General features: G+C 42.3%; 1 protein-coding gene across 2 annotated transcripts in view; it reads left to right on the top strand.

Annotated features, from left to right (window-relative positions):
• Window positions 1-721: 721 nt before the first annotated feature.
• TSHZ2 (teashirt zinc finger homeobox 2) overlaps window positions 722-26,398 on the top strand; it is a 453,628-nt gene continuing 427,951 nt past the window's right edge. For both annotated transcript variants that reach the window (XM_047770838.1, XM_047770837.1), the window contains exon 1: window positions 722-836. In XM_047770838.1, the coding sequence (XP_047626794.1) occupies window positions 797-836 (40 nt within the window). In that variant the 5' untranslated portion in view covers window positions 722-796. The remainder of the gene's footprint in view (window positions 837-26,398) is intronic.

Here is a 26,398-nt window from a genome sequence, read left to right as displayed (position 1 = left end):
GCGCATATGTGGGGGGTGTGAGTGTGTGTGAGTGAGAGGAAGCGAGAGTGCGTGCGTGCGTGTGTGTGAGTGTGTCTGTGTGTGTCTGTGTGTGAGTGTGTGTGAGTGAGTGAATTCCAGATTTTCTGTCTTCCCAAACCCGCTCCTGTCCTCTGGCATATCACTCACAGACGGGGATCTGACAGCAGCCACAAACCTACAGTGAGTGATCCCTCTCTGCCCCCAGCACGAATCCGAATCCGCCATAGAGATCGCGAGGAGGAGGAGGAGGAGGAAGAGGAGGAGGAGGAGGAGGGAAAGAGGAGAAGGAAGAAGAAAAAGAAGAAACCACTACCTTCCCAGGATTGCCTTTTTTTTTCCCTTATCTTTACGCGCGCGTGTGCGTCCCTCGTCCCTTCCATTCGAACCCGGTCTTGGATGTTTAATAAAGAAATCAAGTGTCTCAACAGTCACCAAAAAAAAAAAAAACAAACCAAAAAAAAAATTCCAAAAAGCAAAAACAAAAAGAGAGAAAGAGAGAAAAAAAAATCCAAAACAAACAAACAAACAAGGCAGAACCAACCTCTACTTCAAACCAGCCGGCACAGCCACCCGTGTCTGCCACCCAGAGAGGGGGGTCTCTGGCCCGTGGTGGAGGAGTTGCAGGGGGGATCGTCAGGGGGACAGAGGCCGAGTGACGCCCTAGGAGCCACCGGGCAGGAGGCGGAGGAGACCCAGAGAGGCGAGAGAGACAGCGGGCCCCCGCGCGCGGCTCGGGGCTGGGGCGCCAGAAGTGGGACTGGAGCGAAGTAGAGCGATGCCAAGGAGGAAACAGCAGGCACCCAAGCGGGCGGCAGGTAAGAGAACGGCTCCGCTTCGGGGCTGCCGGGCCGGGCTGGCCGGTGCGCCGAGCTCCTCGCCTGCCCTCCTCGCCCCGGGTGCCCCAGGACGCCACCCCTCTCGGCTTTCGGGGGAGTTCGCTCCGGGTGCCCCTCTCTGCCCTACTGATAACCCCATCCTCTCTCGCCTTCTCCAGTCTCCTAAATCCTCCCCTTTCCAGGCTCCGGTTTGGGGGTGGGGGGGGCAGATGGGGGAAGCTAGCCCACCAAGCCTTCCCTCCTTAAACTTTTTTCCCCCACCTTCTTCCCCACCCCTAACTTTCTCCCAGTCTGCTTCTTGCCTCTCGGGCCAAAGTTGGGTTGAGGACTTGAGGTGCGGAGTGGGGAGGCATTGCTTCCACCCCCGCATCCCTCCGCGTGGTCAGTGCCAGTAGCTTCTGGCCTCGAGGGACAGCGTCTCCTCCCGCTGGGTTTGGGGCGCTGAAGGGTGAGCCATGCCCCAGCCCCAGGCTGCAGGCTGGCTTTGGGGCTAGCAATAGAGTTAAGTTTTGATTGCCAAGGTGGAAAAAACCACCCCAGGAAACGAAGGAGCCTTTGAATATGTTTTCTAAGAGGATCTACGTTTGGAAATCTAATCAACACTCTCCCTTCTCTTAGGGGGAAAAAATGCCCCTTGAACACTGAAACAGCTCTGGATTTTCTTTGCACAGAGTTGCAAACTTTGTAAATTGATTTGTATGGTGGGAACTATCCTATCTGAATTCTTATTTACCACCTCCTTCTACAAAACAAAAACAAAAACAAAAAAAAGAGAGAGAGAAAGGAACAGGTTAATGGATTAGTATATTAGATCTTGTAAAGAATTTTTTTCTTTTGGGTTGCTTAATTGCTTTTTTAATAGTATGCTGGGGTTTTGTTTCTCGGAAGTGTAATATGAAAGTTCATTTTTCTCCTGCCAGACCCACCCACTGAAAAATCAGCTTTCCACTTGATTGCTAGTTTTGATTTGACATTTGATTGATCACCTGTCATCTCACTGCCTTTGATCTATTCATTCTTGATATATATCAATAAATCACTCACCATGGTAACTCAGAGTGCCGGTGACGCAAGCCTTGCCCTCTAGATTCAGAGCCAGACATGCACAATTATTATCTTGTTTGGCTTTTAATGTGGGCGTTTTTATTTTCTTTGTGTCCTTCAGTTGAATCGGGGCTTTAGCAAAAAGCTTAAGTTTTTTTCCTCTTCTTTCTGTCTTTACCTTCATGCTTTAGGCAGCATCAGTTAAGGCTAGTCTTCTGCACATCCACCACAGTATTTCCTTCTGTTCTAACTGGAGCGAAACATTAGGGAGAAGAAGTTTGGTGGAACACTTTCACAAAGTTTGCAAAGCCACCCTCAGAACAAAAATACAAAGTTAGTCACAAATCTGAGCAAAGTGGGTGTTTGTGTCTGAATATGCTGGACCACCAGGCTCATCCTCCATCGTGGCCTGATTCCAGTACGAGTGGCAGTACATGTGCTTTGAGATATCTACAATTATCTTCCTTTCTGAGTGCAGAATTGCTTCTGTAACTGTGTATAGATTGGTGGGAAATATCATTTATAAAGCTTTAATTCGTGGATTTTCCAATTGTTTCTCTAAGAGCAAAATGATTTGAGTACTTTTAGTACTGTGTATATTTAGAACTTGCCTAGTCAATGAGGTGTTCTTTTTTAAATTCTAGCTACCTCTTTTGCAAACAATTTCTCCCTCCTACCCCTGTCCTTTTCTACATTTAACTTACTTATTTTTTAAAAACTTAGATTGCTTTGCAATCTGAACAGCATTGGGAAGTGTACAGGCCTTTTAGACTCAGGAAGAGTACGCCTGCTTCATCCAGTTCTAGCAACATAAGTTTAAGTATAGCTAGATTATTAGAGATAATATCCTTATTGTTGTCCCAAAAGAGATCCCTGGGCAACAGTCCAGCAAGAAGTGATACTGCCCTGAAAATTACTCTTTTTTCCCCCTCGTTGTTCCGGTAAAGGCCATCAACAACTAGGCAGTAATTTAAATTACCAGAATGACTGGACATGTCTCCTTTGGTAAGCTCATTACAAAAAGTGCATTGCTCAGAATTGCACTGCTTTGATTATAATTATCCTCTGATCAATGAGGATCCAGGTGTACGTAGCATAATGCTGTATCACATTATTTAAATTAGATCCTTTTCATTAAGCTGATATCCACTGGAGCTAGCTTGTCTGTTTACTGTAGTGTATGTGTTTGTGTGTCCGTATTAGAAAGTTCTGACTGTAGTTTCAGTTTTCTGGCCTATTGTGTTCCTAGTGTCTTTATATGTTTGTTTTCATGGCTTTTATTATTTTCACTGGAAGAAGTGGAAACCCTTGTCAAGCTGAAAGGGAATGATTCATTTTGTACACAATGAGGCCCCTCTTACGGTATTTATTTGCTCACATATTACTAGAGTGGATATGTGTTCATGTAATGTTTCTTTCCTCTGAAGTCATCTATGCCGTACTGTTTTAGCTGAGGCGGAGATTCGCAAGTAAAGTTAGCCACTTTGACATTCTTTAGCCAGTTAACATCCTGGGAGAAGAACAAGGTGGGTTCTAGGACTGTGGCCATACTAACTTTTATCACTGCTTAAAATTAAACACAATGCACAACTGTAAGTAATTATTCCCATGGGCTGATGTTGAAAGCTTGATTTCTAGCTTGATTAATGAATAATGTAAGATAGAAAAAGCCCGTGAGTAAATCAGAACTGAGACTCTCTTTCCCAAGAACTGTTCGAGGCAATTTGATTCCTTTGCATTATTAGTTTTAAGTTCCACGTTTCAAGGAATCAATTACGGAACTTTCTAATAAAGCAGGTATGCGGATAGAATGAGCGAGATGATATTATAAGTGATGGGGAATGTTAGTCTTTATTGGTTATGTTCCTCCCCCCTTTAGGGGAAGGGCTATGAGGTAGGCAGTTCTCTTTAAGGAAACAGCGAAGTCAGAACACTTCCCTCCGAAATGTCATTCTCCCTGGCTTTCTAAAGCTACGCTGTTCCACCATCCTGTTACTTCGGGTGAGGAAAAAAGTTTAGAAAGCAGCCCACGGTACCCCAGGGGTTTGTGTACGTGTGAATGTGTGTGCTTGTTTCCTTGGATGTATGTCACACTCACCGCTAAGATGTATCTACTTTTACCTGAAAATACTGCAGACTTCTGTACCAGCCTTTTTTCCCCCTGTCCACTGTAGGCAAGATAGAGAAGATGGCAGAAAGGTAACATAAAACAGAGCAGTGTTTTGATTTATTTGTATTTTGCAGGACGCCGAGTAGTTAAAAATTTAAAAACGTGGACTTAGACTCCAACCCTGCTATTTTCTACAATTTATTGCAGCCTTCTGTACACACGCATGTGTAATACATATTTTATTTCACCATTCTGAACTCCTATTTTTATATAACACCAGCCAATTACAATAGGATGCAAAATCTTTAGGGATCACAGACATGTGAATATCGAATGTATACATGAATTAGAGGCTTCTGCTCTTGCCCACCCAAAGAGGTTAAATGTTTTCTTCTTGCTGACTCTCAGGAGCTATCTGATAATCCAGATCTGAGGAAAGTCTTGCAGGAAAGAACAGCTCCCTCAATTTATTTTGTTTATTTAATATGGAGATGAATAATGCAGATTTTGTTTTCATGAATGTCCTTGTGTGGCAGTAAACATTAGACTATTAGCAATCATTACTTAAAAGTTGCAATTTGCACCTTAATAGCACAGGTTATTTACATGGGAAACATATTCAGCAGGGACAATTCGGAATACTGCAGTTAGAGTATAGAGATGACCTGATGGCAATGACTGGATTAGCAGTGAGGTCTCAGCCATCTAAACCAGCAGGGCAGGGAGCGGGCAGACAGCTAAGGGCGAGGCTTACCTTTAATTCACTGGCAAGTGGGACAGGGTTCAAGAGAATAGGAGGCCAGGTAGAGTCCGGACCCCAGCACTCTCACTTTGTTTGAGGGTACTTCAGAAAGACAAGTTCACATCTTGAAGATTTAAATCCAGACTCAGGACCCCTTCACTTACCCAAACAGTATGAATTTTAACAAATGAAGAGAAAAAATAAATACATACCCCCACTCCCAAGGGGCTCAGCAGCATGAACCATTCGAGCTATTCTTGTTATTTAAGGCAGATCCCTGTAAAAAGAAAAGACAGGTGCCTTGAAATCATACCTCCACACAGTGTTTAGAATGGAAATTGATTGCTTAACTGGTCCTTTTCCCACTCCCCTCCTGATTTGCTTCTTCCTCCTCTCACCTCACCCTTAAAGACCCAGATTGAATGGGACATCTCAAAAGCCCATTTGTTTTAGGCATTTATTGATTTCATTTTTAATCTGCCATATCAGGACACAATACATTAACCCTAATCAGCAGACTGCAAGTGACAGGGAGTTCCAGTGGAAGCCAGGTGAGGAAGCGGGGGCATGAGAAACTTCTTGACAATGAAAATCTTCTTGAGGCTTGTGGGTTGGCGATCAGAGGCTACTTTTGAGGAGGGTCGAAGCATTCCTGAGAAATATTCTGCATTTATTTTTCTCCCAGTCACCTCACTTCTATTGCTAGATTCTATTGCTGCCGTTCAGGAAACCTTCACACCCAACAAATACCTCCTAGGCATCTTTAGCAGATCTGTCCCTGGAAGCATCTTGCCTTTTGTCACATTCTCCAACAGAGGGTTATGCTTTCATTTCATCTCAGCTGACTTCTCACTCATTTGACGGAATTTTTCCAACTGGATTATACCTGGGTTGATCTGTTTATCTTTCCAACGGCTTGGGAATTGTACTCTCAATTGAGCAGGTTTTAAAGGGGCCCTGAGCTTGGCATTATTTAAGGACACTGAAATGATGTACTTCCACTCATCATCGCAGCTGAGCTGAGGGAAATCAGCCAGTGAGAAAACCTAGGCCCTGTTCATGTCGATGCTGGGCCTGTAATTAGCTGACACGAGTTAAATGTCCAGGGTAGCCCTTCCCTCTCATCACTGTATCTGTACCATCAATTGTATTTAGGGATGTCATGGTCTGGGAGGACTCTGCCACTATTTCAAAGGCAGTGTCTGTGTCCACCCAAGTCCCCTTTAGAAAAACACAAAATTGCCTAACAAATTCTGTATTAATACCAGGCATACACAGAGTATCATTTTCGTTTGATGCAAAGTCAGTTGGAAATACATTAAACTAACAGTTAGAGAGTGTCTTGCACCGCTTCCCTGAAGCAGTGCTTTTTCATTACATATTTAATTACAATCAAATTGAGCGACTTTTATAGAAAAAAAAATCACAGTGGTATTAAAAAAAGCTCGGCACACCAATAATTTTATTGCTTCGCAAGTTGAGAACGCTGCTTTATTTTTATTTCTTTGGGAGAAATTTATTTTCTTTTTCTAATGTTGAGATAAATACAGAATGTCTTTCCTGAGGTATGTATCAGGGAGATCTTATCCTTCTATGTTCCTAGAGCCTGCTCACCCTGGAAGAGGTTTTTAGATCTGTTTTTCAGTAATTTGTAACAATTTGTATTATTAAAATGATTTTAAGTTTTCGAAGTTCTATTTTAAGTTAGAAATTCTTCTGCTCCTTAGGATGACCTTTGACAAGCAGCTCTTTGGTTATGAATGAACTTAGTCATTCTAACCACACAAAAATAACTTCATTGAGAGTGTTTGCTTGATTACCTGGATATTACAGGACTCTCTCATACAGCACTGCTTCCACTGGATTTATAATTTCTTTTCTTTTTTCCTGCCACTGACCTGTTGGTCACTTGTTATAGGAACCTCTTTTCAGAAGAAGGGATGGGGATAGCATTTAAAGTTGGTTTCCAGATATACTGGGTCTTTAAGGAATGATAAAAATTAGAGACTTTAGAGCCCAGATGTCTGTTTTTGGACTCTGCCTGCAAACTCAAAGGATTTGCATCTAACTTGGACATTCATCTAGAGTGTCTTCAGCAGTGTGGCAGTGTTTGTGTTGCTCATTTTGTCAGAGAAATCATCGCAAGGGTAACCATCGGACTCAGGTCCTTTCCGAAGATATTGTATACATACACAGCCACGCAGAAAGGAAATCTGAGATGCAGTGGGGAATTGCTGATATATTTGCTTCCAAAGCAAACTCCATGAGTGAAATGATTAAATAATTTGGAAGGGTTCAAAAGTCATTAAAACAGCCATGTGGAATTTCCAACTGCTGCCTCTCTCTGTCTTTTGCATTCTCTCTACAGAAAAAGATGTCGTCTGTTTATCCTCACATTATTTTCTGATACCAAAGAAATGTCTAAAAGTGTTTAAAATTTTAGAAATTAAAATTCAGGAGGCATGGCTAGCTAATCCTATTATTAAATATATCAGTATTCTTTAGCTATGCTTAACAACAGGAAAGGCACAATGCAAAAGTTTTAGAGATAATGAGCTTAGAGAAATTACATGGGGGGGGGGAAATACCTGGATCATATTTGAAAGGATTTGTCTTGAATTTTGCTCTCCTCAATGAGAGTTTCCTTTCCATCTGTGTTATTTTAAAAAACAGTTTCAGTATCTCTGTACCTACTACCCAGCCTGAAACAGGGTCAAACAAACATCTCCCTGGAAGTACAAAGATAGGGGATATTGTAATGCGCAACTCCTTTTTAAAAATAGCTTTAGAAAACTAAATATGGGTTTGAAAACTAAAAGCAAAACCTCAACAAGCTCTATAATACAGCCATCCCAGGGTTCAAGATCCAAAACTTTGTTTCAGCAGGGTAAGAACAAGATAGCATTGCATTTTAACTACACATCTCCCCCTGGCACAGGAAGCAGTGAAGCAGGGAAGGTTTTTAAGGAGCTTTTTAGCTCTCTTGCATCTCTCTCCAAAGAATAATTTCATTGAAAAGCTGTAGTGTCCATTTATGTTAAAGGGGAAAAAAAAAAAGTGTTTCTATAAAGCTACTAGATGCTAAGTTGGGTTGAAAAAAAAAAAAAAAAAGAAGAGCATTCTGCAGTTTTTTTCAGTGCAAAAATTAAGATCACTGGTCTTAATTAGTTAAATGCTTTCCGAACTGAACGAATACTCTGAAATCCACCCTGAGCTATCTTCTTCAGGCTATACCTAAGTCAATTCTGTGGAAATAATACCGTTTAGGTATTAAGGTGGGCAAGACACCATTATTGTTTTTAATGAAAATAGTTACGATGGGTGGAATGAGATAAAAACAGCTGGCAGCGTCCATTCTGTTTGATGAATTTGGAAGAAACTTCCTGAAATGTTTTACTGCGTCATGAAAAATCCGTGAAATCTGGTGACGTGAGAGATATAAAGAGAAAACAGAAGGCCAAGTTCTTCTAGGGCAGACTTGTTTAAGCAGGAGCGGCAGCATATACACATTTCTGTGTAAGCTGCAAGGGGCTGATTTTAAATCCCTTCAATTTATCAGATCCTTAAAATTTTCAATGTATTTAGAAGCCTCTCTCTTATACCCCAGGGAGCTATCAATAGCTTCTGGGCCAAGATGATGCTGTGGGAGAGAGTTCAATCTATTCTACATGTTCGGTATCACTTGGTACGGAAAAAAATGCCAAAATGAAAAGCTATAGAAGCACGTTTTATATCAGAATTGCCTTTAGCTATTATTTCTTTTATTAGAAATTTGGGTGTGTGGCTGTGCCCTTCTTGTTTCCTCCCTTGGGGTTGGGTTTTAGACTGTGGATGGAACAGTGGAATGGGAGGAAATGACTTGGCTTCTGGTTCCAAGCTCTGCCACCCCCGTTATACGATGCTGGGCATGCTGGAGAGGTAAACCTTACTCAGAGAATACGAATGTGAGTTCAGGAGTCAGACTGACCCAAGTTCAAATCCCTAGGTCTGTTTCTTTTTTGGCTGTGTACTCTTGGGCCAGCTGCTCAAATCCCCTCATTTTCCAACCTACAAGATGGGGGTAATCGTAATTAAGGCTCAGGATTTCGGAAAGGGTGATATGAGACCAGGGTGAGGGAATGCACCAAAACTGCCTGGGGGCCACACCTAGCAGAGGTAGTGTATCTTTGTCCCAAATAGCCAGACGGTGAACAAATGTATACCTGAAGGGAAATGAGCAACCTGCCAGTTATCATGGGACCAGGGGTTCAGGGCTCAAAAGAAATCAGATGTGGGGTGCATTTTGATTTTTAAAACTGGAAATATAATCACGGAGTAATGTTTTAGATGTTTTAGCCTCTTCTGAGAAAGACATGCTGGACAGATTGGAGTCCTGACCCAGCTCTAAAAAATGTTTGTTTGTTTGTTTGTTTTTTCCTAAGGAATAGTAGTTACAACATCAACACCAGCAAGTATAACAATAGCAATAATGATATCTGCCTACCCCAGTGCTTTTTATATGCGAGGCACTTTACCAGGTGCTTTATGTATTTTACATTGATTCATTTCAACCACAGTTATTTCTTGAGTTCCTACTATGTGCCAGGTCCTGTTCTGGTCACCTGGATCCTGGGGGATGGTGATCCCTCCAGTTGAGGGATGCAAGAGGACATACAAGTAATTTACTGAAAAGATAACTTTCATATAGAAAAAAAAAGCCCCATAATGATGATAGTTTTTTAAAAGCAAACATATGAGAGCAGGATTGGAGCACCATAGCTGTGGACAGTCAGGGGAGGCCTGCCACAGGAGGAGACATTTGAGCAGAGTCTTGTGACATTCCTGTGAATTAGATGCTAGTACCGTCTTTATTTTACTGATGGAGATCTGAGTAACCTTCAGAGCACTTTCATCCAAGGTCATGCAGCGGCGGAGCCTGATTTGAAACTTCCTGCTTCCAGGAACCCTGCGCTTAATCTACTGTGATTATTTACCTGAATTAGCCATAATGTTTTGCCAAGGAAGGACCCTCAGTTCCTGTTATTCTTCCCCTGCATTTGGTGTGATGTCTTAAGTTGGGGGGAGGGTATTGAGAACTTTGACAGGGGATGTTGCCTTTAGTCGTGTCTCCAACTAGAATGTTAGGGCCATCTATCATATATGAAGTCAGCTGTTCCTCCTCGTGTGTGTGTGTGTGTGTGTGTGTGTGTGTGTGTGTTCATTCATACATTCATTCCCCCAACAAGTATTGACTTTTCACCTACTCTGCACCAGGCATGGATCTCCGTGCTGGAATGTTGCACTAGAAAAAGTACCTGCCCTCACACAGCTGATATTCTTGTGGGTGAGACCAAAAACCTAATGAATAAGGAAATAGGTAATATTGAACAGTTCTAACGGCATTTCATAACAATGCATTCAGATTAGTGGGGTAGAGGAGATGGAGGGTTGGTGTTTTGTATAGAGGGGTTGGGGGTGGTGTTACTCAGGTGGTGACATTTGAGAAACCTAAAGAGGAAGTGAGGAACTAGCCAAGTGCAGATCTGGGAGAAACATGCCAGGCAGACGAAGCAGTGAACACCTTAAGGCCAGAAGTGACTGTATGCTCGAGGAGTACACGGGAGGCCACTGTGGCCAGAGCAGATGAAGGCAGGGAGTGATGGGAGATGAGATGGGAGAGACAGGCAGGGGCAGATCCGTCTAAGTGTGGCGGGATGCCCTTGGAGGGGTTGGAGCAGAGAAGTGATGTCCTCTGAGTATGATTGGGTTACTTGTAGAACAGAGACCCTTCTTTGTATGTCCAAGGTGGTGGTGGACCTGGGCACGTTCACCCAGCCAATGTACTTACCTGGCCCCTCGGCGATGGCAACGAGGATGCTTAGAATAATAGAGGTGACACCTGGAAGTAAAAACACATGCCCAGGCTTTGTGGAAGAATTGTCAGGTGTGGGGATGGATGACAGTCATGAGGCTGTGGAGAGGCAAATGTGAAGAACCAAGGAAATCTGGAATTCAGCTGCAGCTCCTCCCTACTTCACTAGCCAGCAGTGTGCTTTAGAAGTCCCTTCACCCTGCTGTACCTCGGTTTTCTCACCTGTCGAATGGAGATACGATACTGCTCACCTCACATTGTGGTTGTGATGATTAGATACCAGGATGTACATGAAACCCTTGGTGCAGTCTCTGACACTTGCAAAACATCTTCTCCATAAATGGATTTATATCCTTTCTGTGGTTTTGTTTTTCTTTCTGTAGGAATTCTAGGCACTTGGATTAGTCCCCGCTACCTATTAGGCACTAAATCAATATTTCCTGATGAAGGAATAAATGAGGCTATAAATAAGTGAATAAATATTTTTATTAGTGTATTTGCTTTCTATACTAATTAAATAATTTCAAGTATAAGATCTCTTTTACACATCTAAAATTTTTTTTGGCAGACCTCTGTACCAATCATGATCAAAGCTGCACTTTGAATATTTATCAGTTTAGCAAGTATTAATGACAAAAAGATGGTGATTTGAGTTAGAATCTTGTACTTGTTCATCATGACATCCTCTGCCTTCCGTTGAAGAGCAGCGATTCACCTTTTTGCAGTAGATACTGTTTATTCATCTTATAGCCAGTGCTAACTGGTGCTATGGATTAGTAGACTTGCTTGTTAAGCCCAGACCCTGACGGGGCTTCACTGACAGAGGCGAAGAGGTTGGGGAGGGTCTTCCTTTCTGACCCCAGAGGTCGACCTCTCTCCCTCTCTGCTCTCCAGGTGCTGTGCTTTCTTGCCTGCAGCCTCCAGATGCTCCCAGCCTCTCAGGGTTTGGCAACTCTGACCCTCCCCCACCAGAACCCGGTGCTCATCCCCTCAGGCCCAAAGCAGCAAAGCTTAAGGGTTGTTAAGCTAATAGAGGAAGGCTATAGGCTGTTTCCTGGTAACGCCTTCTTCACTTTTTAATTGTCACCTTCAGATAAGTGCCTGGGAGAAGAAAGAAGGGAGACTGGCTGGTGCCTGGAAAGGAACATCCTAGCACAAGAGTGCTAGGGAAGTGTTGGGGAATTTTTGCTGCTTACCTTAAGACCTTAACATCAGTGAAGGTCTGCTCTGTACCAGGTACTGTGAGAGGTGCTGGAACTAGAGGCTTGAATAAAGATGACAAAAGGCCTGCCTTCTTGAAGCTTACATTTGTGTGGTAGACAGAGCCCAAAGAAGCAAGCGGATGCATGCCACCTGGTATTAGGGAATAGCGTGTGCAACACAAAAAACTGAAGGAAGGTGATTAAAACTAATCCGAGCAGGGTGTGTGGTCTTAGATAAGATGGTCAGGAAAGCCCTCTCTGGCGAGGTGATGTTGAAACTGGGTTCTGCGTAATGGCAAAGAGCACAGCGCAGCTCTGGGGGAGGTGGTTCCAGGCATGCTGAAAAGTCCGCGACTGGAGTTGCTGCAGTGACTGGAGGAGCAGCCAGGACACCAGGGTGGCTGGAGCTAAGGGAGGGAGGGTGAACAGTGAGGACAGGGAGACACCAAACCTCTGAGACTCAGATGCTGCAGTAAGGAGCTGAGGTTCTGACTGGACTGGGGTGGGGCTTGAGGGACGAGAAACCAGGGGAGATAGGCTCTGACTCAGGGTTTTACAGGGTCATGCTGTCTGCGGTATTATTTATCAGGGACCAAGGTTGCAAGCAGATTGACCACTTGGGAGGTTCTTGTACCATCCAGTCAAAGCCTGGTGATAATTTGGACCAGACTGAGGGGAGGAGATGGGAGACTTGATCCAAAGGTAGACAAGATGCACAGAAAATTGCAGGTAGGTGTGAGTGGAGAAGAGGATACTGAAAGCTGTATATCTGCATATGAGAAACCTATTTATCCGATTATATTCTTGAATTTTTTTTTTTTGCTTTTTTCCTCTAGTTATACGTAAGGTTCTTACTAAAACTTGTCCATCTGCCATTCTCTGAGCCAAAGTAGGAACAAGGGAAAGTGGAGCTGCCTTGATTCTGGAGTTGACCGCACAAAGGGAGACTCCTCTTTTTCAAGCACATTTCAGGCAGTCTTGGACTTGCCTCTTCACACATCTCCCCGCCCCCACCAGACAATACAGAGTAAGGACAGCGGGTGGACCCTGGAGACAATGGACTGGGCTTCCATTTCTCCCCAGTGGGTCATTTCCTTGCCGTGTGACCTAAGGCTCCTTACCTGCCAACCTTTCAGTTTCCTCATTTCCAAAATGAATCTACCAAAAGGACTCATCTGGCCGGGATTTTGCAAAGGATTCATTGAGACAAATCAGGTAACATGCTTGGTCCATGGTGGTACCTGGGAAGCTGTGAAGAAAATTTAGTCATTATTATTAACAAATTAACAATCCTCCCATGCCTAGGTTTCCTTATCAGTAGAGATAATGAAAACTCTTGGGTGCTTGGGAGAAGCAGAGTATGAGCACCTGCAAAGCATTTGGAACCATGCCTTGTACACAGCGAATGCTCAATAAGTGTTAAATTACTGACTCTGAGCATATGACCTCAAAGGGATTTTCTGTCTTATTTGCTTTGTGTCCACAAAGCCTTGCCCAAAGTTGATGCTCAATAAATATTCTTGGGGGAGTTCCCTGGTGTCCCCGTGGGTAAAGAATCTGGCGTTTGGTCCCTGGCCTGGGAACTTTGACATGCCCTAGGTGCAGCCTAAATAAATAAATAAATATTGCTGAAAAGAATAAATGATGGCGATATGATTATTAGGAGTTAAAATGAGAAAACCCACGTCCATCTCTGGTGACTAGAATCATTGTTTCCTCCAATGGAAACTCCTAATGGCTCTCTCCTCTGCCCAAGCCTACCAGTGCTCCACACAGAGTTTTAACCGAGGAAAGCAAACCCATCTCTGGAAGTTTGTAAAGTCAGAGTTGCCCCATTATGGGCTGAGGGTAGATAGTTTTAAGTAACAGGCAGGCACAAAGTGAAAACAGTATCTTTTTCTATACAGGTTCAGATTCTCTGATTTAATCAATAAGAAAGTTTCATCTGGTGTTTGCCTGTCTTAAATACCTCTCTCGTGCTTTTTATCAGGAAGAATAGACAACAAATTCAGAGACTTTTTCAAGCAGCAGTGGATAATACTGGGATTTTTCATCATCCAGTTACTTATGGCAAATGTTTCCGCTGATTATAGTGATGTAGCTTTTCGTTTAAGTACCTAAGAGGGAATTATTGTCAGGAAATGCAGAAAGAAGGCAGTTGTTGAGGGAAGGGTATTGCACAAACCGTGAGGATGGGGCAGAATGACTAAATGTGAGAACGCTATCGACACCCAGGGCCTGGGCAGGGCAAGGGATTCCTGAACCAGCTGTGAGCTGCCGCTGCCAAGTCACACTCAGGTCAAAGAAATGCCAGGAAAACAGAGGCTTTCATGAAAACTTCAAAAAACTTTGAAGACCAGAAGAAACTTCCCCTCCAAGGATAGCAGGGAAAAAGTTCTGGAAAGTCCTTCCTGGCCCAGGAAATTTTGCAGATATGAACAAACTGGGAATAATGTTCTGGTTTCACATCTGGAATAGAGCAGTGGTTCTCAACCTTTATTTGGTAGTCTCATCACTTGGAAACTTGTTGAAACGCAAATTTACAGATTCCCAATCCAGTGCCTAATCGTTCTGCTTCTGTAGGAAGGGGCTGAAGCCCATGAATCTGAATTTTAGGCACCCACTAAGGCTTTGAATTATAGGATATAGGGGGACACATCTAAGTTTTCTCCTCTTTCTTCTTCTTTGTGTACTCTCTCTCTCTCTCTCCTCTCTCTTCCAAATGCTAAAGCATTCAAATGCTTAAAAATTATTTCCTGGATTCATTTTCACTTCTGCCTTTTAGTCAGCGGAAAAGATATAAGTGAGCTCTCTTTTCAGTCTCACTCTCTCGTGGCAATTGCCTGTGTTTTTAGAAATGGTGGGGACCACTTTCCCTAATGTATTCCAATCAGGAAACAAATCCGTTTATGTATTGGTCTACCTGATAACAGCAGGAAACATCAGAGTCCAGAGAATCTTCAGTTAAGAAGGAGAAAGACAGGTAAGACAGCAGACATGGAGCAGGGCTCCATCTGCTTGGGAACTGGCTGGCACCCTGGGTACCGGGGTCAAGAGGCAAGAATGAAATAAACAAAAGGCATCTCCTGGACCTGGTTATTTCTTATACTCTCTAAAATTTTGGAAACTGTTGGAAGAGAAAGGTAGAACACCTAGTTTTGTTCTTTGGAATCTCCTCTTCTGCCTTCTCTTTGTCATATTTTCTCATCCTCTCCTCCGTGTTTCCTCTTTTTTTCCCTTGATCCATTCTCCCTGTTCCCTCCTGATTTTTCCCCGTAATCAGAACTCCCAAGCCCTTCCTGTCTAGCATCTGTGCCTCCAGAGGTGATTGTAATGAAACTATGGTGGTAGCAGTGAGGAAGATGCGGCTCACCTTAATGGTCACTGTCTTGGTGCTACCATTTATGGACCTGGGTTACACGAAACTGAAGGTCTACCGTCAGCTAACATATAGCCAGCCTTGCCTACATACAGGGCGTTTACATGGCGGCTGAGAGCTGGGCATAATTGTGACTGGCCCACTGAATAAAGATGGAAGTTAAGTTTTGGAAATTCCAAATAGCTAGAAGATCATACAAGCTTTTAAAAAGGATCCTGATACCTGGGTCTGCATATCAGAGGCCAGGTACTCAGACACCACGTTTTGTTGCTTCTTAGGGTATTTAATGAATAATAGCAAAGAGTCATATGAATAAACCTTCATAGTCTAGTGTAAATATGTGCAGACCAAGGGCTTGAACTGAAACCTGAGTGTTTCTTCTAGGTTGAGTCAAGTCAGTTGTGGAGACAGAGAGAGAGTCGCCGTTATCTAAATCTGTAAACAGTATTTTTAAAAGGTGAGCCTATGAGGATTAAATAAAAGTAAAAACAAAAACACCATTTTTAAACCTCTGGAGCTTTCCCAAATAGCATTTTCATAAGTCCATTCCCTGTTTTATTAAATAGAAGTAAAAGGAAAAAAAAAAAAAACCATGAAAATCCCCAACACAGTCCATCTGGGGTGGCTCAGAAAGTAATCGTGCTCACCCACTTCCTACAGCATCCTTGAGGATGTGTCCTGAAGTCAGACACTGCTCATCTGTTCCCCATAAATCTCTTGTAGGCTCCATGACTCTTCCTGGCCATCAAAAATATGGAACACATGCAATGACGCTGCCCCATTATTTATTTTAGCAAATGAAAAGCTACCCACACGTATTTCCCCTTTAAGCATCCCTCGTAATATTTATGATCAGGGTCTCTAAAGGTGCTTCTTACTTGTAAGTATTTAATTATAGGTGACACTTAAGTGAGTAGTCTGGATAAGGTGGGGGAAAAAGATGATCCTGAAATTTGAGGGACCATATCTCAGGGGATGTTGCTTACGACAGAAGTTATGATGGACTCTTTTGTGGGAAAGAAATCAACCATTATTTTTAGTTGTTGTTGATTTTTTGTTTTCATTTTTTTTTTAATATGGAAGATATTTTGAAACAAACCTTTGTAATAATGTAAAATTTGGCAAGCTGCCTTTCCATTTGGTTTAAAGTTATTCTGATGAGAAATGGAATGAAATTATCATCCTATTTTATTTTCTTTAACATAAATCTTTTCTTTATTAATATTTCCTATATCAGTAAATTTCAGATATAAAGGAATGAAACCGTACACATAAAACTGTCCCCTTTGAGGAGCAAACGTAAAATCTCTCCACCTCAGTCTTGTAAAATACACACACGTAAGAAACGTGTGTACTTCCAAGCTCTGTTATGACGTTTTATAACGTCAGTACTTAAGTATATAGAACAATGTGTGGTGCATAATAAGTTCTCTTCAACTATTATTACTTTCCCTCTCACTCTCTCCCCAAAAATAGACACTGTAAGGAATTTAGTGTGTATATCTTCCATTATTTATAGTTGTAACTAGGAATATTATTCTCTTTTATATATGTTTAAATTTTTTTGTTTGCTTTTGTTTTAATATGATTAATTAGGAATTTATATAGTTTAATGTTTTTCTTTTTGTCTTCTAGTTTTATTGAGATATAGGTAGTTTCACACTGTACTGATTGTACATTTTTTTAATCTATGTTTGAGACTCTATCCAAGTGTGAAAGTAGGCAGGCAGAGAAAAAAAGAAAGAGGTGATAGATTTAAGAAAGTAGCTATAGCTAATTCCTTTTTATATGCATTATAATATTCTAACATAAGTGTGTACATTTTTATTCATTTATCAATTTCTCTGTTAATAGACACAGCATATTTTAAAGTTTTCACTATTACACATGATCTTAGAATCATGATGAATAATCTTGGGAATTTTTGTAATTGTCACATTAGTAATTTACATAGAGAATAACAGTTGTGAAAATTTTACTGCATTTAGCAAGAGAATCAGCTGAGAAAAATAAACATCATTTAAACAGCTAATGTTTCATGCTCTGAACATTCTTGGTGTCTTTACTGAGATGTGCATTTCTCTAACCAAAAATTTAACTAGCTAATTTTCACCTAGTAGGCACTTGCTAAGTGTCTACTTGAAGTAAGTAAACTGAACATAAAATATGTCAGTAATCTCAATAATGAATGAGACAGCCATCAACATGGCTTGAATCCTAGTATGTCAAGAAAACTGTCATTTGCTGCCTTGGGGTAGGGTGGGGTACAGAGAGAAGTAAAAAAAAAAAAAAAAAGGCATGAATAACATAAAAGAAATCGCATTTGTCCTCAGAGTGTATAATGATCAAGCTTCAGAGTTGGACAGCTATCGCCTTACGGATGCTGGGACTCTGGGGAGCTAAATGTGTATGTTTGGGGTCAGACAAGGATTTTGTTTGTCCATGTCATAAGTTGAATTATTAACAATAGTCAATCCTGCAGTTTAACATGGTAAACAGTTATACTGCAGTGTAATGCACTTTAGCAAACATCTATTGAGGCACCCACTGGGTGGTCCTGGGGGTAGATGTATTAGTAAGAGGACACCAGAGTTTAAAGGATCCGTGCGATACCAGATGCTCTTCACAACCAAGAGCAGCCTCAACCTTAGATCGTGTTTGTGTGTGTGTGTGTGTTGGGGTCTGCTCGCCATGTGCATATATATCCATGTGTATTATGTACACTGTATGTATAGTTTGTGTGTGTGTGTACACTGTGCATCTGTCTTATTAATGCATCTGAGTTGTAGAGTTGTGCATATTATATGTGTTGTGGATGTTTCGTGTATGGCTGGATTAGGTGTGTTGTGGGTGTTAGATGTGTGTCTGGTGGCGTGAGAGTAAAAAACCCTTATTATTAATGAATTTCATGCACATGGTAGTATATGCATGTGTCCCTGCCAAGGCTAAGTTACTAATGAAATCACTACAATGCGCCTCAGTGAACATGAGGCCAGCGACACAGTCTCTCCCCGGGGGTGCCTCCATGGCACTGCCCCTGCCCTCCTGGTTACAGCCCTAGGAGAGACGAAAACAGAGCCATAGTCACACAGGCTGTCCCCTACCCAGGAAAACCAGCTCTAGATGGGAAAGGTGTAAGTGACTGATAATACCGGGAAGCAAGCCTCATACCAGCTGTAATTTCTGTTTCCTTGTCTGTATTCCGTCATCGCGGGGATTGACTGACCTTTCAAATTGTGGGGGCTGTTTCATTTGCTGTACCTGGAACACAGCGGGTGTTTGTGATGAACACATAAATGGGTACAGGAAGAAGGAGGGAAGGACGGAAGAAGGAATGAACAGTTATGCAAGGTTCCTGGAGTCTTTGGGATAGTTAGATACCCATGTTATTTATGTCCACAGGGCTGACTATAGTAGGTTCTTAGAGAATGCTATTGAGTGAATAAATGAGTGCACGCCCGTCACACATGTGAATGTTTGCTTATCTCAGAAGCAGGCTCACAATCATAAGAAAACAGTTCCCTGGTGAGGTTTTTATTCTTCCTCTGTGGATCCCACAGGAGCACCTTGCCTGCTGTCCCTTTGGTTTAATTATTGTTCTTTGAGATCAGCATGGCAGCCCTTCTGTTTACTGTCAAACTGCAGCTTCAGGTGGAGAAATAAAGGGCGGGGGGATCTTCATAATCCAGGTACGGAAACTTCCTCCAAGATATTTTTCTTTTAGAGAGGTGAAAGGCAGGTGGAAAAGTTGGGGATATGAGTTCCCAAACTTGCCAAAGACATAAACCAACAAAATTGTGTTGCTGCTTCCATAAATGTTTAATAAGTTTTATCATCTTGTGACTAAGGTTAAACAAATGTGAGTCCTTTGAGGAATTATTTACTGGAAGCAAAGTTAGAGCATCAACATCTGTGTTTCCAATCACTTCGATGAGGAATAGATCAAATAAATCACGAGTAAGTTCCACAAAATAACTTCCGTATTATTATCTCTGGAGCAGAATAATGTAAGTAACTCTTTTAGATGCCCTCTTTGTTGGAATTTATAATTTTTTTGTTAGACTTCTTTATTCATTTTATTATCTTCAAAGAATAAATGTCTTCACTTTTTGTGTGTGTGTGTGTGGAAAGTTACCATAAAAACATCCACAATAGAAGGTCTTAGAAATTTCTCTCAGGGAATCTGGCTATTTCAGCCAACATTCTCATTTGGGAATGGGCTAACAGTTCCAATATATAACATCCATATAATTTAACCTCATAAATTTCTTTTTTTCACAGTGATGTAATGGGGAGACTGACCTGGAGTTTGTAAATGTTCCCTGCTCACTGCATTCCCCCGGGCAGCATAACATTCTAGACAGTGTTTTATGTGCCCTGATTAAAATATAACGTATTCTTGCATTTCCTGTGGACTGACCTGTTAGTGCTCGTAGCAGAACATTTAGGGAACACAGAGATGTCTTCAAATGTGTTACAATGCACTGTGTGAGGGGTGGTTTTTTTTTTTTTTCTCTCTCTCTCTCTCTTTTTTAAACAATGATCTGATTTTCATTTTAGACCATAGTCCCCTGAGCACCCACTCCACAAGAAGAGTTTTATGCTTTGGTTTAACTTTTGAATATGCCACTGCACTCTGACAAATAAACAGAAATGCTGGATTGTAACTTCCGTTTGAATTCTCCGGCTCGTACTTTAAACTGTTCTCTTGCAGTGGAGGGAAGAAATTGGACAAGTTAACGGGGAAGCCCCCAAAGATAAAACAGTAGCAATGGAAACTTACAACTTTCTCTATTAAAATTTTTTTTTAATTAAAAGGAGAGGAAGGGCTTCCTATTGTTTTTTGCATCATGAAAACAAGATGACAAATAATACACTCCGCAAACCATTCTGTGGATTTAAGATGTTTTCATTTTCAGTGGGAGAAATACATAACAAAACTAAGAGGCTTGACTTCTAGAGGGGGAAAGGAAAATTTGTGGGGTGAGGGTTTGAACTTGAAACTTTGTTGAGCTAACACCGACACTGCCATGTCTTCCAAGGTAAAAAATCTCATTCCAGGAATAATATGAAAGAGGCATGGAAACTGGGGGAGGGAAAAAGAGCTGGAAAGATCAAACTGATTCATGGAAGATAAGTTTCCTGAAAGGAGTGTATGTATCTGAGAGTCATTCTTTAATATTTTCAACAGATATTTATTAATTTCTCTTATTTTCAAGATTCCTTTCTGTGTGCCAGGGCTGCAGAGATGAATGAGTCGTGGCTCCGGCTTAAGAGGTTAGAGATAGAGTGCCTAAAATGATGGAGGGACGGATAGATGGATGGATGGACGAATGGAAGTAAGAATGGAAGGGTGGATGAAGGATGACCTTTGATTCACTAGAAGCTCAAATTCCTTCTGCTTATATGTTTGTTTGTTTCTGGATCTCACTGTTGATCTGCCCAGAGTTTATCCCAGGCAGTCCCTGGCATTTCCACTAGCGAATGTTCCCTGATTTCTTTTCTGACCAGTCTTTCCTGAACCCAGGTCCCTTCTTTCCTGCACAGGCTAGCCGCAGCTCAGCTCTTAGGAGCAAGAACGTGCTGTGACGGTTTCCGTATTTGCCCCTGGTTGGCCCCTCTAATCATTGCTTACTGCAACCCTTAATGGAGTCAATGTTTTCTCTGTTCTGTACCCTAAAACAATAAAGATGAGCACTTGCTAACATGGACTGAGAGTCCATTCCCTGCCAGGCACTGTCCAGATGCTTTACATGTGCCTGACTTCATGGCATGATAGACTGAAGTTCAAGTCCAGGCCCTTATTTACTTTCTGTCTCCCCTTAAGCAAGTTATTTAACCTTCTAAATACTAGTCTCTTAATTTTGAAATGAATGTGGACTTCCATACCGCATGGGACCACCAAATCGATTACACACATTGTGCATAAGGTGTGCTTCATGCCTGCTTGGTTCATGGTAAGTGTTCAGTAAATCCTGGTTAACGCAGACGTTGTGGAGGTGAGAGCCAGGGGCACTTTGAGGACTACTAGAACAGCCAGGTATAATGTCTTTGGGGAGAGAGAGACATTTTTTTGAGGTCTCCATTTATACTTCTGGGAACATAGTTTAACAAACAGGCTTCTATAATGTGGAAGCAAAGGTGAAATATAACTCCTGGAACGAGCCAGTAGGACTGAAAGACCCACATTCTCCGTACAGCTCACCGTGGCTTCTTTTTTGGTTAGGGCCGAAAGTTCTTCTCAACTTTCCTTTCGTTTCCTTTCAGGTTTTGATTTATTTATTAATTAGGCAAAATGGGAATTGACGAGCCTGAAATGATAAAGATGCTCGTGATTTAAAAAAATGTTTTTGTATGTCAGGAATGAAGGATGTGGTGAGGTTGAACAGGAGAAAAATGACTGTGTCAAAGCCGGCCGGAGGAGTGTCACTAACCCGATTTCCGGGGCTAAGAAAGGTGATAAAATATGGGCTCTTGGTGGTGGAGGAAGTTGGAGTTGGTCTGATTCCTTGCGTTGGTTTCGAGACTTCTTCAGAGATTCACTGGTTCGATGGCAATTGGCTTTCTTGCAGAAAAACTGACAGAGCAACACGTATTGTATATTTGAGGTTTAAAGAAACCTCTTCTCGTGTAGTTTATTCTTCTGCAGAGTGGTGTTTCCAGGCTGCTGACATATGTGAAGGAAGCGCTGTGTGTGTGTGTGCGCGCGCGCGTGCACGCGCGCAGTTCTTTAGCCATGGTATACATTTGCTCCTGGCGGAATTATATGTGTATCCAAAGCTGTGGGTGCTGCTGATTTAGTCCAAGGCATATATAATGTTCCGTAGAAGCCATTCCTGGTTAGTAGCCCCTCACTTACTGTGTTAGACAAGCTGCTGGCAAAGGTAATTATACTTAATAGGAGCCACCTTTGATTTAAAGCTGCAGAGGTGAGCAATTAAACTGAGCTTCAAGCGTTGGGGAGGGGGGGACATGCATTCTTTGTTTGGGGACATTTGTCGGGAACAGCTGGGCTTGCTTGCAAGGGCAGTGTTTCTTGAGTCCATATTTATCACCCAGATTGTCTTAGCAAGAGGCCTGGGAGAGGTGCACCTACGGCATTGTGCAGGCAGCTGCTTTCCTCATCCCACCCTCCTGGATGCAACACAAGAAGACCACACTTCCCTGCTTTCTCTCTCAGGATCCTGTGGGGGTGCAGCGTAGCCCTGCTCTCTAGCTTCTTACTGCTCTTGGACATTCAAAACCCCCAGAGGATCGGTCCTGCCTGGTGGCCAGCAGTTCTGAGATGTCCAGTCCTTTGGACTCAGACCAGGAAGTCTGGGTCTGCTAAGGCCTCGGCAGCAACAACAAAAGCATCCCAGTCCCTAATCCTTTAATGATTAAATTGGAGATGATTTAATGTTTGTGAGATTTCATTTCAATCTTACGTGTGACTATTACTGCCTTCTAAAGATTATCTATCTGAATATGTGTATCTGTATATTATATAAATAGCTATTTCTTTTTAGCAAGCCTACCTTGATTTTTAAGAATATGCATGAGCTGACCCTCCCTGGAGCTGCTGAATTGCAGCACCCAAGCAAGGGAATTCCTGATGGACAGAAGCAGCGGGTTTCGTGGCAATGCCACCTAGAATTGGGACTGACGGAAGCGTGGGCAGACAAACTCCCTAGAAAAGGACATTGACTCCAGGGGAACCTTAGAGGCTTCCAAGGGAACCCCAAGCTCCAGGCAGAGAGTTTCACTCTCTGACAGCTGCAAGATGGGCTCGGACCATCTAGAGGGATCTTAGGAAACTCTGGCCTAGATACCTCACTGCTCTTAGGTTCATGTCATGGCCTTAAACCTTCTTACTCAGAGTGTGATCTGTGCCCTGGCAGCCTCTGCATCTCCTGAGCTTGTTAGAAATGCAGACTCTCGGGCCCTGGCCCAGACCTGCAGAGTCAGAGTCGGCATTTTGACAAGATGCCCAGTGGTTTCGTGAGCAGATTAGGTTTGAGAAGAATTAGCATACAGGCCCCCAAATGGTTGGCTCCTGCTGACTTTTGTTTTTGGTGGTGGTGGTGTTTGTAATTTTATTGGAGTATAGTTGATTCACAAAGTTGTGTTAATCTCAGGTGTACAGAAGAATAAATCAGTTATATGTGCTACTTTATTTATGCAATTCTATATATCCATTCCTTTTCCAATTCTTTTCCCAAATGAGCTTCCACACAGTGCTGAGTAAATTTCCCCGTGCTACACAGTAGGGTCCTGTGACTGTCTATTCCTTGTATAATAGTGTGTGTATTTCTTTTTCTTATTTATTTATTTATTTGCTTTTTAGGGCCATGCTCATGGCATATGGAAGTTCCCAGGCTAGGGGTTGAATTGGAGCTGCAGCTTCTGGCCTATGTCACAGCCATAGCAACGCAGGATCCCAGCCGCGTCCTGCAACCTACACCACAGCTCACAGCAATGCCAGATCCTTAACCCACTGAGTGAGGCCAGGGATCGAACCCACAACCTCATGGTTCCCGGTCGGATTCGTTTCTGCTGCACCACAATGGGAACTCCCATGGTTGGTATATTCAATCAAGATGTCCCCCTATTCTTCCTCCTGCGACCTGGCTTTACTCTGTTCCCTCCTCTTAATCTGCCTAATGCCTTCGTAGAGTTTAGGTCTTGGCTTGTGTATCACTGGTTCAGGAAAACTTTTTCTGACCCTTTAGACTGTGTCAAATTCCACCCAACCCCTCCAATATTAGCCCTAGAGCACCATGTATGTCACTGCTTTGCCCTTTTCAGCATCAACATTTTATGATTCTTGGTTTATTAGATGACCATCCATCCTCCCTGTGCCCCCTTCCTACAAACAGTAAGTTCAAGACCCCACATTCTATCCAGTAAGTGGTAGACACTCAAGAAGTGTTTGCCCAGCAGGCAGATCTGTCATCAGGCTGTGTGAAGCCTGTTATCGGCATATTACTTGCTACTTGGTTTTCCTTTTTTAAAATTATCAGGATATTTCTGATTCATTCTCAGGTGCGGACACACACACACACACACCCACACCCACACACACCCAAAAATCCCGGAGATTTCTAGAACTGTCTTTTGTTTATTCAATTCCAGGTGATGAGAAAACCCACATACCTGAGCTGCTGCTTATTACTCATTGTTTATATGTTGAGCATTATCCTATATAATACACATATTTTTAAATTTTATAAAAGAATGAACTGAAGTTTAAAGAAATGATTTCCAATTAAACAGCAGGGAAGTTGCAGGACCAGAAAACATGCTTCACTCTTAACTCTGACCCTGAGGAGGCTGGGGGCATGGTCTGCCTTGGATTGGCATCAGCTTGCTCTCTAAGAGGTGCAGAGTTCTCTGTTCACCCCATTAGAAAAAATCCTTATTGAACACACCTACTGTGTGCTAACTACTCTTCTAGGCTGTGGAAATGATAGTCAACAAAATGCATCAGGTCCCTGCTCTTAAGGGGCAGAGTCGACATATATTTAAGATGCAAGATGGTGAAAAGGCTAAGAAGAAAAATCAAGCATGGCACAGGGATGGAAGGCAATGAGGGAGAAATTGTTGCATTGTAGGGTCTTTCCTTCCTTCCCGGTTATGTGCCCACACTTAGCTCAAGGGCTGGCAGTTGTAAGTGCTCAGTTAACAACAGTTGTTGATGGACTGACCATCGGAATTTACTATTAACAAAGGGACTGAGCACTAGCTGAGTTGTATGTGACCATAAAACAGGGAGGACAAAATAGACCTATCAGTGGTTTGACATTTCTGACCCTGTTCTCCAAATTATGCTAGAAGTTACAGATGTGTGGTTAGAATCAGAAGAATTTCTCTAGAATTAAAAAAAAAAAAAAAAAGAAGAAGTGCCCAGCTTACTAGCTTATCCCTAGGATAAACTTCAGAGTCAGGATTTACAGAGGGGAGACCCAGCATGTGTTTGTAAAAACAACTCTGTAGTTGAGTCTGATCTGATAGAAGGTTGCGAAGCACTGCTCCTGCCAATCGAGTAACAATACAGTCTATCATCTATTGAGTGTCCACTGTATGGACGGTCAAGTACTCAGTGGCTAACCAGCCTCATCACGTGAGGAGAAGAAGAAAACTAAGGAGAAGGCGAAGGAGAAAACAACAGTTAATATTCATTAATTGCTTTGTGCCGGGTGGTGTGTTAGGCACTTAACATCTTTCAACTACTTCATCTTCACAACCATCCTGTGAGAGGTCCTTTTATATCCCAGTCGATGTTATAGAAATTTCAGAGAAGCTTCAGACAAATATTAGGCATGTGATTTTGAGCAGATGTTTACTAGTTACCACCCATGAACCAAATGCAGCCCATCTCCTGTTTTTGTATGATTTGTGAGCTGGGTTAGGTTTTACATTTTTCAATTTGAAGGGGGAAGTGGAAATTTGTTTCCTCTCGTGTTATGTAAGTACCCCATAAGATTCTTGATTTTTGCCTCTGCCTGCAAAACCAAAAATATTTCCTATCTGGCCTTTACAGGAAAATTTTCTGGCCCCGGATCTGGAACTTTATTTCCCACCTGGTTTTATGCATAAGACAGTTGTATGCAACATAGTGTTAGGTGTTGGAAGCAGGCATTTTGTAATAGTTATGGTTTTAATTTGCTGTGTATTCAAAGGGGAAAGTCCATTAAAGTTTTGATTTCATGGGTGTTAGTGCTGAACCCAACGTAAAGGGGAAAAAAAGAATCCATTGGCAATCAATTTTGAAAAATATTAAGTAAATAATAGTAAGGGAGTATTGAGATAAAACAAAAAGCCTAAAGGTGATGGAGAAAGGGTAAACACTGGTTTGTAGGACCAGATTGTGGGGCGTATAGGAAAAAGTGAAAATGATGGAAGTTATTTTAGTGGGATAAGAAAAGACAGGAGGCAAGCAGTGACTTAAAGCTTTTTCCATTTTTAATGTTCTGTGGGTTTGAGTTTCTTCGAACCCTTGTTTTTCAGGACTTTTTGATCTCTCGAGGTCTCTTCCAGTGCTCTGATTCTATGAAAAGCTTCCTCAGGAGATACTGACACAAGCTGGGGGTTGTCCAGGATTCGTTATAGCTCAAGGCACAGTCTTCCTGTGTTTTTCCTTCTGCTGACTTATAAAGACAGATGAGTGAACCTCAGATGGGTTCAGAGGTTTGAGGGGGGAGGAATCTCAGAGGCTCTCCAGTTCAGCCAGG

The sequence above is a fragment of the Phacochoerus africanus genome, chromosome 3 (assembly GCF_016906955.1).
Source record: "Phacochoerus africanus isolate WHEZ1 chromosome 3, ROS_Pafr_v1, whole genome shotgun sequence".
Classification (NCBI taxonomy): Eukaryota; Metazoa; Chordata; class Mammalia; order Artiodactyla; family Suidae; genus Phacochoerus; species Phacochoerus africanus.
The sequence above is the reverse complement of the archived record's forward strand: the minus strand, read 5'-3'. Positions and strand labels throughout refer to the sequence as shown.